Source organism: Elephantulus edwardii, unplaced genomic scaffold, assembly GCF_000299155.1.
Source record: "Elephantulus edwardii isolate Elephantulus edwardi_28Jun2011 unplaced genomic scaffold, EleEdw1.0 scaffold00006, whole genome shotgun sequence".
Classification (NCBI taxonomy): domain Eukaryota; kingdom Metazoa; phylum Chordata; class Mammalia; order Macroscelidea; family Macroscelididae; genus Elephantulus; species Elephantulus edwardii.
Window position 1 is genome coordinate 32553496 of NW_006399756.1, and position 15642 is coordinate 32569137.

Genomic DNA, 15642 nt, shown 5'->3' on the forward strand with positions numbered 1-15642 from the left:
TGTTCCCATACAGATGACAGCCTAGGAAACCCTATAGGAGGAGGTCTACTCTGTTCTGTAGCATTTCTATACTTGCTATCTAATACTGCTATTATAGAACCTACTACAAGAATACTTAAGGTTTGGAGTCAGAGGAAATAATGCATAATGTTATTACAGTTTGGTGCTAGAGTTCTGAACTATCATTTATGATCCAAGAAAGAAACTCAAGAGTTTCCATGGATGCTTCCTAGAAACTCTGAACCCTTAGTTCTTGGAAGGTAGAGAATAATCTTGTCTTTTCTTTTTTTTTTTTACTTTCTAGAAGAGTGCCAGGTACAAATTAATCTGGAAATCCTACTGCCTATATAGTCAGACAAAAGGAACTCAGGTGGTTTAGTGTATTACCAGTTGCACTGCTAACTAGAAGGTCAACGGATCAAATCCACCAGTACCTCCATGGAAGAAAGGCGGTTTCCTGTAGTTAAGATTTACAGCCTCAAAAACTCAATGGAGTGTCACTGTGAGTCAAATTTAGCAGCAGTATTTTTTTTTGTTTACTACAATATTTAGAAAATGGTAGTTAGGAAGGACTTAGCCTGCATGAGATTTCCATCTATTCACTGGTGTACATTCGTATGGTCCATATTCAGTCTAGTCAGTGGATAGTGAAGTCCTGTCATATGCACAACAATGAAAATATGAAAGTGTATGCCTATGGAGGAGATGCTCACTAAGCTTCATGGTCCTAGGTGTAAATTGTTTTTCAGGGCAAAAAGCTGCTTCAGGAGGAGAAATCTGAGGTAGCCTTCCAATATTTATGCGCAAAGAAGGGTTTGAGTAATGGGAAATTACTTCTCAGACTGCTGGGGCCTATGGCTTGTAATTGGATAGACTGTCCAGAATATCTGAGGAACTAGTTAGTCTCAGAAGTAGACAGAAGGAAGAAGAGTGAATTATGTGCAAGTAGCTGCCTTCCAATCTCTAGGTCTTTCAGTATTCATCCTTAAACGTAGCAATTGCTTTGGGTCTCTGAAGCTTTCTTCCTTATTTTTTTGCACATGCTTATGATTTTCTTGCCTCCACAGTGACTTTATCTTCACACACACACACACACACACACACACACACACACACACACACACATTTTCATTTTATGTTTTGTTGCAATTACACTCATTTGTTTTTTGTGGTTTGAAATAGCAAAAGCAGAGGATGCCATTTTAAACCCTAAAAATGTCACAGAAACAGAAGCCACAAATTAAAAATTGATCTGATACCAGAAGAAAATGGGCAAATACAGGACACCAGAACAGGGTGATGATAAAAAAAGAAGTTATACAGAAAAAAATTAATTAAACAACAGGAAGTACATTAGACAGAAGAAATAAATCAGGAAGAAAATGATGAGATATTGGAATAGCTGAGCTCAGAATAGTCCGGCGTGTCTAACCTAAGAAGGTCATGTTAAATGTGGAGGCAGTTTTGCCAATTAGAAGCTTTGATTCTCTCCTCAAACAATACCATTTCATTAGAGAGTAGATAGAGCCTTGAAGTAGGACTGTGAGGATTTGATGCTTGCCCTTGTGATCTTGTGGTTATCGGTGACAGACCTTGAAATTTAGCCTTTGAATTGGTAAATGATCCTTTGCTCTATTTAACGAGTGTTTAATAACTGTTAATTTTGCCATCAGAGTTGGTATTATCTAATGTGATAATTCACCCTCTTCCATGGACACCATCCTATCCAGACTGTAATCTTAGCAGATTCCCTCTGCATCATGCTGCTACCTTGACCACCTTCACCTTTGGGCATTGCCGTGCTGTACACATCATGCTTCCACCTAGCTCATTGTGCAGCATGTGATATGTCTATATCTCCAACACCCATTACTCTTTTCCTTTTATATCAGCAGTTGACCTAGCCGCAGTTGAACAGCCTATGGTCAGACACATCTCTTGAATGCAGAGTAGCTAAAACAAAAAGAAGAAATAATGAAGTAAAAAAGCTATACAGAAGATTTAAAAGAATATGTCAAGACAAAATAAACAGACTCAGAGTTGGAAAACCAAAATAGTACACTTCAGCATTTCTAAGCTAAAACAAATTAAGAAAAAATTCAAATTGGAATAAATATTTTTTTAAAAATCAAACTGGAAATGAATTTGTAGTAATTGTGCCAAAAAGTACTAGTCACTATAATAGTGCATAAGGAGTTGTTCAGTCGAAAGGCCGGTAGTTCATTCCACCAGCTGCTCCTTGAAAGAAAGTAAGCAGTCTCCTCTCTTGTGATTTACAGCCTCTGAAAACCTGCTGGAAGGTCAGCTATGACAGTATAGATCATAACAATGGATTAACTTTAGTTAGTACCAAAAAGAACTGGTCGACATTCAGCTATTTCAGGAGATAGCATGTGATCAAGAATTAATAATATTGAAGGTATAAGTCTGCACTTCAAGAAAGCTTAGATAAAAAATAAAGTTCCAGGAACTGATGGAATACCAGTTGAGATATTTAACAACACTGGAAGCTCTCACTTGCCAATACCAAGAAATTAGGAAGAAAGCCGCCTGGCCAACTGACTAAAAGAGATCCATCCTCATGCCTGTTCCAAAGAAAGGTGATTCAACAGAATATAGACATTATCGAACACTATAATTAATATCATATACAAGTAAAATTTCACTAAAGGGCTTAGGGTTCTATTAAAAATTGAAAATCGCTGGTCCGAGTGCAGTGGAGGCCACAACTAATTGATCACAGCCAGTTACAGATTTCTTTGTTCCTCCTCCACTACCTGCTTCACTTGACCAGTCAAAAAAACAAAACAAAACTTGAAAATCATTAAAGCAATAGAGAACTATTAGAAATACTAGTCAGATTCTGATTAGGACATGGAAAGAAAGATCTTTTTGCTGGTATCAGGTAAATCTTGGCTGAAAGCAGAGACTACCAAAGATGTTTACCCATGTTTTTATTGACTGTACAAAGATATTTTGATCTATGGGTCATGAAAAATTATGGATAACATTGCAAAATATAGGAATTCCATTGTGTTCATGCAGAACCTGTATGTAAACTAATAAATTCTCTCCTCTTCTAATACAGTAGATGAATTTTGAGTTAAAAAACAGCAAGAGTGGAAAGAGACATGGAAATATCACTGGGCTTTTATCTGGGCGTCCTAAAGGAACAAAGACTTTCAAGATTCAAGGGTGTCCCCTAAAGAGATTTGAGCTATAAGTTAGGTTTAAGACTCAACGTTATTCAGTTATTCTAAAAGCTGCTCAGTCCACTAAACTAATGGACTGAATCTAGTTAGAAAGCTATTGTTCTTCCTGAAATCCTGAGGAAGGTTGATTTCCAAGTAGATGAGATGCCGAAATTAATGGACTCCAGCTCCTTTGGAGGGTGGGCCTTCTGCCAGGACTGATTAGCCCAGCTGGCCTGTCCGCTATTCCTGTTTTATTGCTTCCTTTCTAATTAAGGAAGGTGTTGGGTTTGGATAACCATAAACAATATGTCTGTTGCTCCAAGTCTACCATCTCTTGCACAGCTAGTGACTAAGATCAGGCTCTCAAGAGTCTTTTAAAAGACTTTTAGATCACAGTTTCGGAGGCAGGATATCAAGAAAGTACAGGAAAAGGAAGCCCAGGTTTGAAAATGTGCCACATAAATGGTTATTTTCATATTTTTTAAAAAGTCAAAATAGGAAAAGAAAGCTTACAAAGCAAAAATAAATAATTTTCCTTAGCCACTGTATTCTTTCTGCCCTGTCCCCTCTCCATGCCCATATGAAACAGTCCTGACAGTCCCTAAGCCCTGAGATGTAAGGAAAGGGAGTACAGACCAGGGATTCAGAGCTGAACTGTTCTGGGGGTGCCATAAAGCTCTCTCATCCAGAGCTCTTTGATTCATGCAGATCCACGGGCCACAGGTTATGCAGTAACAAGAGTTTCTGAAAGTAAGTCAACCACTTAGATCCCTTCTACCTTTCTTGAAGTAATCTCAGCATTTGTATTTCTTCTCCCTCTCCAGACAACATCGCCCTTAAAATAACCTTCACTGGCACATCATTTCTCACAAGGAGCTGTACCCTTTTCCTTGCGAAAGTCCTCCAAGTTTCCCTCTTCCAGCTCAGGGAGAATCATATTTACTCAAAAACCACAGTGTTGAACTATAGCCCTCTGTTTTGTAGAGTTTAATTTTCTAAGGGAGTTTTGCAGCTGGTTCCATTTGCTTTCCATTATCTTGTTTTTTCCTCTTTTTTACCTATACTGACTTCCTTCCCAATCCCAACCAGCTCCCAAGCTCACTATCAGTGCCGCCACCATACATCACTATTGGCGGTCTTCTCTGCTGTTGGTTACAATACAATTCATCAAGCCTTCCACCAGGTCCTACACAGTAAATGTTCAGAGAATGTCTGTTAATGTGTACTGGCCACTCTTGTTGTTAGGTTCTTTCAAATTGAGTATGACTCACAGCGACCCTATGAATAACAACAGATATGAACCATGTCATTACTTTATAGGAATATCTTGTCCACATGATAATTTAACTGATCTAGGTTTTATATCAAAGTGTTATATTCATTGTATGGGTTGTTTTTGTTGTTGTTGTTGTTGTTCGTGTGGCTTTTCCAGAAAAGGGTAAGAATGCACCTGTGCCCAAACTGGATAAATGAACTACAAATACTAATTATGCTTATGTTAATTTTAAATACTAGACTAGCTTTTATCTGCTACTTAGCATACACCTGGGCTATTAGCTGTCATCACAAACTGCATGTTTGAAGGAAAAGTATCAAACTCTAATGTGAGACTGATTCACACACAATCTCGTTTGCTTTACATAAGTGATCTAGACTATGTTTTGTTTACACTTATAAGCACTTACTGTGTGATAGGCATTATTCTGAGTACTTTATAAACATAAATATTTTAAATATAATAAAATTCCCCAAAGCAGATATTGTCATTATTTTCATATCGTTGAGGAAACTGAAATGCAGAGGGATATTATAACACACTCAAGATCACACAGCAATTAAATAATAGGACCAGGTTTTAAATACATGTAATCTTTTTTCCAGTGTCCATCTTTCTAACCACTGCTCAATGCTGCCTCAGCACCAATAGTAATTTTCACCTTTTTCCTTTCAAATATGCCTGCAAGTCAGAAGATAAGTCAGATGCACTAATTTACATAGTGTCTAAGTCCTTGTGGAGTCTTGAGCACTTAGTATTTATAAATTCAACTATAATCAAATTCAAGCCCTCATCTGAAGAAGCTAGGCTTTGAACTCCTTTTGAAATATAACTATCTCATTATGGGTCCAAGAATAAACAAGTTGCTGCTTCCAATTGGGCATGCCATCCATACAACTAAGTACTTCTGACAAATGTCCTCCAGGGGATGGATGGTGGAAACACCTGATTGTCTCCTTATCTTCCACGTCAAAGCATTATAATAAGCTTACTATTTAATAGAATCCTTCTGATAGCTAAATCACATGGATTCCTGTTTGTCTTTAACCATTTCTGGGGTTACTGGATTCTATATGGAAATTCTTTCCTAAGAAAAACAGTACTTCCCTTTCTGTCTCTGAGATTTCCAGAGAAATTTTGAGATGTCTTTTTTTCAGAAGTGGCAAGTATCTAGGCCTAATACTATGTTGTTGTTGTTGTTGTTGTTGTTATGTGCTGTCAAGTTGCTTGTGACTCATAGCGACCCTGTGTACAACTCTGCTCTATCCTGTGTCAATCACACTGTCTCTGACACTCCCATCCTGATTACCCCAGTTCCTGAATCAATCCACCTCATAGAGGGCCTTCCCCTCCTGCGCTGTCCCTCCACCCTCCCCAGCATGATGTCCTTCTCCAAGGACCGGTCTCTTCTTATAACATGTCCAAAGTATGTTAGACGGAGCCTCAGAATCGTTGCCTCCAAAGAGCCACCCGGTTTAACTCTTTCCAGGATGAATCTGTTTGTTTTCCTAGCAGTCCATGGTACTCTCAATACTCTTCTCCAGCACCACAGCTCAAAGGCATCAATTCTCCTTCTCCTTCTGTCCTTCTTGGTCATTGTCCAACTCTCTGATGCATAACAAGTGATTGCAAAGACCATGGCCTGTATCAGATGCACCTTAGTCTCCAGAGAGAAACCATTGCTCTTCAGTGCTTTGGAGAGGTCCCTAACAGCAGACTTTTCCCATGGCAATGGGCCTTTTAGTTTCCTGGCTACTGGTGCCAAGAGTGTTGACTGTGGAGCCAAGCAAACTAAAGCTGTGAAAAATCTCAATTTAACAAATAAATGTGTATTGCTCTTTTTAAGTCTCTGGTGGTGCAAAAGATTAACACACGTGGCTATCAAACCAGAGTCAACTTGGAAGAAAAGCTTGGTGAGATAGATATATATATGTCACTGAGAAACCTTATAAAGCACTGTTGTACTCTGACACACATGAGTCAACATGAATCCAAATTAATTCCACAGCAACAGGTTTAGTATTTTGTTTGGCTCTTATTTAGATCTTTCATGTTGTTATTAGGGAGCTCTGTGGCATAGTGGTAGGAATTGTGCTGCCAACCCAATTGCATGTGATTCAGATCATCCGGCTGCTCTGCAGGAGGAAGATGGCATTCAGCTCCCATGTGATTTGTGTGGGTGTCTCTGAATACCCACTGGAGGGTCGATTGTGAGTCGGCTCTGACTCAACACCGCACATAACAAAGCAATATATTGTAATTGGGTTTTATTTGTACCTTAAGTTTTCCTCATCACAAAGGATTTTTCTAAAAACAAAATATAGCTTCCAATTCTTGAACTAGTTCAGTTGCCCTTTCTCAGTCAAATAGCATACTTAAAAGAGTGGTAAATTCTTCAAAGAAATGGCAAGAAAAGCAAGTATATGGAAAGGTGTTGAAGCTATTCATCCAAAGGATTTATTGACCATAACAATGACAATGTTCACAATCATCCTCATCTCTAATCCTTATTTACTTTTACCTCCCTTTTGTAGTTGTTGTTGTTGATTGCCTTCAAGTCAAGCACAACTCATAGCGACCCTATGAACAAAAGGCCGGAAGCCCCTCTACAACTATCGACATTTATCAAAGTTCATAGAGTTTCCGGAGGCATGTTGTTTAAGAAGTGGATGCCTCTCCTCCTTCCAATAGATGCACTTAAGAGGCATGGATCTTTATATACTATTTAGTGTTGCTTTCATATAAAGAATTATTAGGTAAATCATGTTGTGCCATAGATCTCATTTTGTCTCTCTTTTTCTTAATTCATCACTAAATTGTTAAAATCTACCCATGTTGCAGATTACATGGAATTTATTGTTCTAACTGCTGCATATGACATTTCATGTTGCATATCCAGCACATTTCACTTTTTCATTTTTCTTGCGATGAACACCTATAATAAAGAATGGCATAATGAATATCCTTGTATTTGTCACCTTGGATACTTGAAGAAAGTCTCGGTTTGGTATCTGTGTCTGGAAAGTAGTTGATAAACAATAGGATCTAAATACTCTATTGTCTTTATCCAACCGTGTTTTGCATCAATTCAAGCTTCTCAGTCTTACCTCGTACTCAAACCAGTGTGCTTGATGTTACAGCAATGCGGTTGTGCCTTCAGTTCCCTTCATGAAACAAGGCAGAGATACCAGATATTCTGGAAACCCATTAGGCACAGCCAAATGTGGGGAATTAGCATTTGTAAGGCCACCCTTGCCCACGGGGAGGTAGGGCCTAAGCCATAAATTATTCCTTTTGCATCTCCTCTATAACAGAACAGAATTCTGAAAGACAGGCCATAATGCTGTTATCAAGATCACTATGAGCTTGAGTACTGTTTTGCCAGCAAGAATTCAACGTGAAAATGCATCCTTGCTTTGTGTTTTTTTTCTGTTTCTGTTCAGTAGTTCCTCTTCCCTACTTTTTGATGTTTCTTCTCAAATGTACCACTTGTACACAAGCCTTTGTAGCAGGCTCCACTTTCAGGGGGACCTCATACAGCATTATTCCTCCTCGCTTCCTGCAGTATCCATTTCACTTAGAGAGGACTTCATCTTTTCACATGGGAATGTGTTTAACTGTTCACAAATAGTGTATTCCAAAACTATTAATCCAAAGGACCAATTGACCATAATAATTCATTTTCACAATCATTCTCATCTCTAATCCCTACTTACAGAAAGATTGCTTTCTGTAGCATCTGTGCCCTGATTTAGAGGTTACGTATTATGTGCCATTGAGTCATTTCCAACTCATAGTGACTCTTTTTAAAGAAGAACAAAATATTGCCCATCTGTGCACCAACAGAATGACACACTGCCTCACCCTGCGCCATCCTGTAATCATTGCTACGTTTGAGCATCCTGTCAATCCATCTCATTGACGGCTTCCTCTTTTTCGATTTGGTCAATTCTCTAACTTGTGAATTAGACGTCAACCATTTCAAAAACTCAGTGGGCCTTCATAGAGTCTTGTGACAAGTGGTTTTGCCTCTTCTCAGAAGGTGTTTGTCTGCCGTTACTTTTTGTGTAGGAGCTTTTACCTGTGGGCTAGTGATTTTCCTTTTCATATTCAACAGAGTTCTTTTAAAAATGCAATAGCAATATGCATACTCTAGTAATTATAAACACAGCCTTCCAAACATTGCCAAGCACCCTTTAGTATAGTTGGTGAACTCTTGCATGGATCATGCACACAGTCCATGGAGGTGCCATGGCTGAATTTTATTTTTTTTTAAATCGCTGTTCAGTGTTTGTAGAATGAGACATGGTATGGTTTATGTTTTCATTTGAATGGTCTTGTATCTACATCCTTGAATATAAACTAATAATTCTCAGCACATTGTCATTGTGTTTTTCCTTGAGTAGATAGGTCTATATTCTTTGTGTGTATATACCAACTCACTTCATGGGCTGCACAGTCATTTAAAAAAAAAATCACAAATCATGTTCACGTGGAAGCATGGAACCTGAGACGCTTTCTCAAGGAAATGTGGGTTCTTCCTCATTTTGAGAGTGCTTTAAAAATACCTTACTGTACCCTTCTGCTTTTGTTTTATGAACAGGTGGTTAATACATATACTCCAGGAAAGAAGATTTGGCTTGAAGGTGTGGTGACCACCTCAGCTGGAGGCACAAACAATTTGTCTGATTCCTATGCTGCAGGATTCCTGTGAGTGACACTTGCAATTTTACTCCAAGAAACTTTGACAAAAAAAGAAAAGAATGAATGTTATTCTTGGACCCAGATCATTGTTCATCCCGTTGCAGGGAGTCTACTTCTCTTTTTGTGTGTGATTGTGTTTAACCATTCAACAAATAGTGTTTAGTGCCTGCACTAGGTATTACAACACCAGGCCTAGAGTGTTCTGGAAACTCTGATAGACATTTGAGCTGCAAGGCTGAGACATTGTGTCTATATTTGATGAGCTCCTACCAACATGAGGTGAGAAGAAGACAGAGAAATAAGCAGTACCATGCAGTGGATTAGGAAAGAGTTATGGATAAGAGAGTTTGGGGTAAATACAGATGAGGAAGATAATAATGACTGATTAGGGCTGAGGATTTTAAGAGATAAATGAGAAGACACTTGCCAGATAGAAAGAAAGTGGGAGAAGGAAAGGATGATGATAATTCTAAGCAGAAGGAAAACCCTGTGTAAAGACATAGGTAGGTATGAGAAAGCATGGCATACTTGGGTAGTCAGGAGAAGTTTTGTGTAACCTTAGACTGTGGGGAATAGGATATAGGGTGAAAGAAGAAAGGAGAGAAATAACAGATGAAGCTGCACATGTACACTGGGGACAGATTGTGAAATATCTTCTCTTCTATGGAGAAAACTGCAACTCCAAGATAAATTTACAACGCCTGTACAAGAGAGCTCTGGTGCCCTAGTGGCAAGAAGCTGTGCTGCAAACGGACAGCATGCAGTTGGAGGACACCAGCTCTACTGGAGAAGGATGAACAATCTCCTCCCTTGTTATTAACGGCCTCTGAAAAGCTGAAGCCGAAGGCACGCAGTTCTAGGCCACCAGCTGCTCCCCTGGAGAAGGCTGGGAAGTTCCCTCCCATGTGATTAACTGCATCTGAAAAACCTCAGGAGGGTCAGCTGTGGGGTGGTTCTGAGTCTACAGTACACAGCAGCAACAATAGCATACTATTACAATTAAACGTTTTTCTGAATTTCAAAAGTAGAGGGGAAAGTAATTGCCTGAATGAATGTGTAAAAAATGAAGGCAGAATTTAGGTGAGTGTTGGAAAAACCAAAACAGGCACATTTTGGAAGGGTAGTAAACAGTGGAAAGAAGGTGTTTTACTTAATGAAATATATGCAAAGTGTGTGAACAATGCAGGCCTCTTATTATGTGTTATCTGTGTGTGTGCATGGTGGCATACTTGAATTTCTGTATGTTGTTGTTTAAGGAAAGTAATCGTTGCATTGATGTTGAAAGTGATGTATGAGGATGCAGATATCCAGGTCCTCAGAGTATGTGTTACATGAAAAGGTGCATTCAGTGGTAGGGTCCAAGCAGAGATGTCTCAGTGGCAGAATGTATTATGTGTGTGCTTCTGTGATGGTGTGTCCTATAGCCATGGAGGATAAGCTAGGTTTAAAAGTGACTCAGATATTCATTTGATTTGTTGGTATTGAGGAATGAAAGAGAAGTCATTACAATAAACTATTTCGTGACTTCATATATTTTTCATATATTTCCATATACCTGGGACTTCATATATTTTTCTTTAAGATGCATAAGTTGGATTTCATCATTTCTACAATCCATTCCAACTGTTCATTCAGTGATTAAAAGACTCTTCTCCTTTAGTTTAAAGTAACAGGTAACAAACAAATTCAAAGGTGAGGATAGTGAATGTGGATGCATGTGTGTGTATATATCCTGGCCACTGTGTATAGAGTTTGTTAAATGCCATTTTGGAAATGTACTGATGTGTATTTTCTCCCTGTTTTTTAAGATGGCTGAACACTTTAGGAATGCTGGCCAATCAGGGTATTGATGTGGTAATACGGCACTCATTTTTTGACCATGGATACAATCACCTTGTGGACCAGAATTTCAACCCATTGCCAGTAAGTGTGAAGTAAAGATTCTCAACTCCTTTCATGTAATTCAACACTATTATTGTGTCTTGTTTCCACACTGTGAGAATTGTTCCCCTCTTTCTGTTCCTCATTAATTTCATAAATCAGACAGAAGCATTCTTTCTAACTTTCTATTTCTTTGACCTATTTCAGACTTTTTAATTCAGTGCACACACACACACACACAAAACCGAACCTCACATGTATCTATGTATACACATGCACACACACATAGGTATACCCATATGTGAAAATGCACACATGTGCACATTTATATGTAACATTTTAATGTACTTATTTCTTATTCTTTTTAAAGAAATCTTGCACAGTTGAGATTCCACTTCTACTTGTGGCCTGTTTGAACTCTGCTTGAGAGTGAATTTTTCCAGATTGTTTTCTTTTAATGCTAATGGGAGACTTTAGTTAACATCAAATGCTACATGTTGAAAGCAGATGGGGGAGTGTAAGCTGAGGTCAGATACAGTAGAGGAACCCATTCCTTGGGGAGTAGCCGAGGAGCACTTAAAATCAGCTGTTGATCCACGGGTGGTAAAGTGAGGATTTGCCCAGAGCGTCAGCTTCTCTAGGAGAGTGAAGACTAAAGAAAAATGGCAAAAGCAGAGAACTGGCTTTATCCAGTGACTTTACTGGCCAATCAGGGAAATCCCATTTAGCTGGAAAAGCTATCAGCTGACCTAAAGATATCATTATTCTTAACAGATGTTGTGGTCATAAAGAAAGGTCAGATTCCTTGGATCAATTCTTGGAAGTCAGCCCTAGGAATCTTCTTGGAGATGTCCCAGTTCTGCCTCCTTTAATGCAGGATCGGATAGCTTAGATGGGGCAAGGTGGGTGCCCTAGATCTTGTCCTGCCCTGTATTCCTTCTTCATGTGCAATCACGGCCACCCGCTACTTTACATTAAATACATAAACCCTAAACTGGAACTCATTTCTCTTCCTCTTCACCCCCTCCACTCCTAACCCTGCTTCAAGCCAGGAATCCTCCTAGAACACAACAGAGAGTAGCTTGGCGCTGGACAGCACTGTTTCCATGCCTCAAATGGATCCCTCCAAGTCAGAATACTAAGTAATTATGGTGTCACAGGTTGTAAATGACTCCAATTAAATCACAGATATTAGTGTTGGTCAGTAGATTTGCTTTCATTCACAGGATAAGGATAGCTTTCTCAAAGTTGTATAGGAGGATAGACTGAGTAAGAGGAGGAGGGAATGTTTTGTGTGAAATAGTTATTTTCTGGTTTTTTTCATGTTTAATTCACAAATATACAGAGGCAAACAAATAATTAGAAAGACATCTATGAAATGTACACATTAAACAAATTTCACTCAAATAGAAATATTTAATGAATAACCAAATTTGGGGGGAAACTAATGATAGAAAATAGATGATAGTGATAATGATAGATAGATAGATAGATAGATAGATAGATAGATGATAGATAGATGATAGACGGATGGATGGTTAATAGCATCCGAGAGCCAGGAATCATTAAGACTACTTTGGAGGGGGCGGGCCGACCCCAAAGATGGCGGAGGCTGAGGATTACTGGAAAGTTCCATTCTAGGACTAAATGAACTACAGTTGACACATCAGTCTGCTTGGATTCACAGACAATTGAGATTTTCAGCTGGGAAGCATTTGTTCCTGCCTGTTTATTGAACTTAAGAAACCATGGCGGAAGGAGAGACACAGTCACCAGGGCCTAGAAAGTGTGGCCCATATATTTCATCTGTTACTAGCCAGAGTCTGAACTTGATGATCCGTGGAATAGTGCTGTTTTTGATTGGAGTATTTCTTGCCTTAGTATTAAATTTACTCCAAATTCAAAGAAATGTGACCCTTTTTCCACCTGATGTGATTGCAAGCATCTTTTCTTCAGCATGGTGGGTACCACCATGCTGTGGCACAGCTTCAGCTGTAATTGGATTATTATACCCCTGTATTGACAAGCATCTGGGAGAGCCACATAAGTTTAAAAGAGAATGGTCAAGTGTAATGCGGTGCGTAGCTGTCTTTGTCGGTATAAATCATGCCAGTGCTAAAGTGGATTTTGATAACAACATACAGTTGTCTCTCACACTGGCTGCACTATCCATTGGACTATGGTGAACATTTGATAGATCTAGAAGTGGTTTTGGCCTTGGCGTAGGAATTGCTTTTTTGGCAACTTTGGTCACACAACTGCTAGTCTATAATGGTGTTTATCAATATACATCTCCAGATTTTCTCTATGTGCGTTCTTGGTTACCTTGTATTTTTTTTGCTGGAGGCATAACAATGGGAAACATTGGTCGACAACTAGCACTGTATGAATGTAAAGTGATTGCAGAAAAATCTCATCAGGAATGAAGAAAGAGTGCATCAATAATCATTGTACAGAGAACAAAATGAGAAAGGCATATAAATGATGCACATACCCACAAGACTTTGGACTGTAAAATTGCCAGGATGCAGTTTTCCCCTCTATTGGTATATATTTGTATTTATACCAAGAATATACTGGTAATATTTGTATATCTAACTGCAATCTGTGATTGCTTCATCTGTAAATCAATTATAAACCTTTATGTATTTGAATTGAATAACTAAAGTATATATATGCACTACATTCAAACAAAAGCTTGCTGATAGGTGAAATTTTTAAATTAATTTTTTAAACATATACCATACATTGTATATCAATGTTGTGCCAAAATATTTTATTACTGTCTTATAGAGTTTAAGAATGTTTTGAATAATTTATGAACATAAGGAAATGAAATAAGAATGTTTAAAACAAAATAAATGGAAAGCTGATAAAAAAAAAAAAAAGACTACTTTGGAGTGGATGTACAGGAAAGGCTTCTCTGAGAAAGTGACATTTAAGCCAGGAGCTCAATGAGAATAAGGAGCAAGCCATGCAGATTTCACGAAAGAGCTTCCTGGGCAGAAGAAGAGGCAAGCACAAAGATGCCAAGGAAAAAACAAGCCGAGCACAACCCAAGAAATATAAGAAGACCAGAGTCGTTCATGAATGTTGGGAAATGGTGAGAAATGAGGTAGGCAGTGATCTGATAATACTTTAGCAAACTAAAAAGAAGTAGACCTATATTGTAAGTGATATGAAAAGCTGTGAGGAGTTCTTAAGTGTGTGTACTGGAGAGGCAGGGTGACCTAATATAAATGACTTTTCAAAGATCACTGTGACATATCAAATGCTATTTATAGTATTTGAACAATTTAAATATTAAACTTAAAGATCACTTTCACACACAGTACACCAATTTGTTGTTGTTGTTAAGTGCCATCAAGTTGTCTTGGTCACAACTCATGGTGACCCTAATGAACAATGGCTTTGAACTTTTTCCTATCCTAACCCAAGCTCATCATTTCAGATACACCTGACTCGCTTGCCATAGACATTGTGTCAGTCCATTTCACCCAGGGTCTTCCTCTTCTGTACTGACAATTTACCCTTCCAAACATGATGTCTTTTTCCAACAACTGGTCCCTCTTAGCAACATGCCCAAAGTATGTGAGATTGAGCTTCAAAATCTTTGCCTCCAAATAGCAAACTAGTTTCGCCTTCTCCAGTACAGACCCATAATGTCCTGAAAACTCAGCCCTTCCTTTTTTTCTTCCTTTTTTCATTCTTCTTCCTCTTATTTCTTCATTTTTTAATTCACAAATACTTTGCATTTATCTTATATGCTCTAAGTATTTTAGGCACTGGGAATACTGTGGGGAGCCAAAAAAGACAAGATTTTAAACTCTTGAGGCACATAATCTATATAAGCTACTGAAACTCATTAAGAAATGGATTAAATTGAACATATAATCCATTTTTATTTATAATGACAATTTGTTTTAATTGTTGTAAATGTGTATATTTGTAGCTATATAAATGTTGTGTGTGTACTGTCAATTTGTTCTAATTTCTCTAAAGAAACCTTACTGAGATAAATGTTATTATTTACATTTATGTTCATTTTATAGAGAAAAATGAAAGTTTTATGAATTAAGTGTCTTATCCAAGGTTACACAAATAGTCAAAACTCAAATTTGCTGCTGTCAGGTGGGTGTTGACTCATAGTGACCTCCATCAGGTTTCTGAGGCTGGAAGTCTTAACAGGAGGAGATTGCCCGTCTTTTTCTGCAGCCACTTTATGTTATGCCACGTTATCTCTTTGAGATATTTTTTGGGGGGCCATGCTATACTCTATGACCAATAGCTGTCTCGGATTGGGAATAAATTAAAACAGCAGTCTTGGGGAATAGGAGAGAAGAAAATCTAGACTAGAAAGAGATGGTGTTTGGAACATTAAGTAGCCGTGATTTCCGGAGCTGGGCAAATGTGAGTTCCCTATCAAACTCTTTATGTACATTTGCATGACTGTGTGTACATTAAAATGCTGATTCTTAGGGCCTCCTTCTCCCCAACTGTGAGTTGCTTCCAATGACTTCCTTTAAAAGAGTGGTGCAGGTGATCTTGGTTGTTTCATAACAGCATCAGAGCTCACAGAAGTTCTTT

At 38.3% G+C, this 15642-nt stretch overlaps 1 protein-coding gene and 1 pseudogene across 1 annotated transcript in view; both read left to right on the forward strand.

Moving 5' to 3' along the window:
• HPSE2 (heparanase 2) overlaps positions 1 to 15642 on the forward strand; it is a 771012-nt gene that overhangs the window by 603995 nt on the left and 151375 nt on the right. The window contains exons 8-9 of the mRNA XM_006880197.1: positions 9074 to 9180; positions 10983 to 11097. Of these exons, the coding sequence (XP_006880259.1) occupies positions 9074 to 9180; positions 10983 to 11097 (222 nt within the window). The remainder of the gene's footprint in view (positions 1 to 9073; positions 9181 to 10982; positions 11098 to 15642) is intronic.
• Positions 12804 to 13481, forward strand: LOC102875032 (annotated as a pseudogene).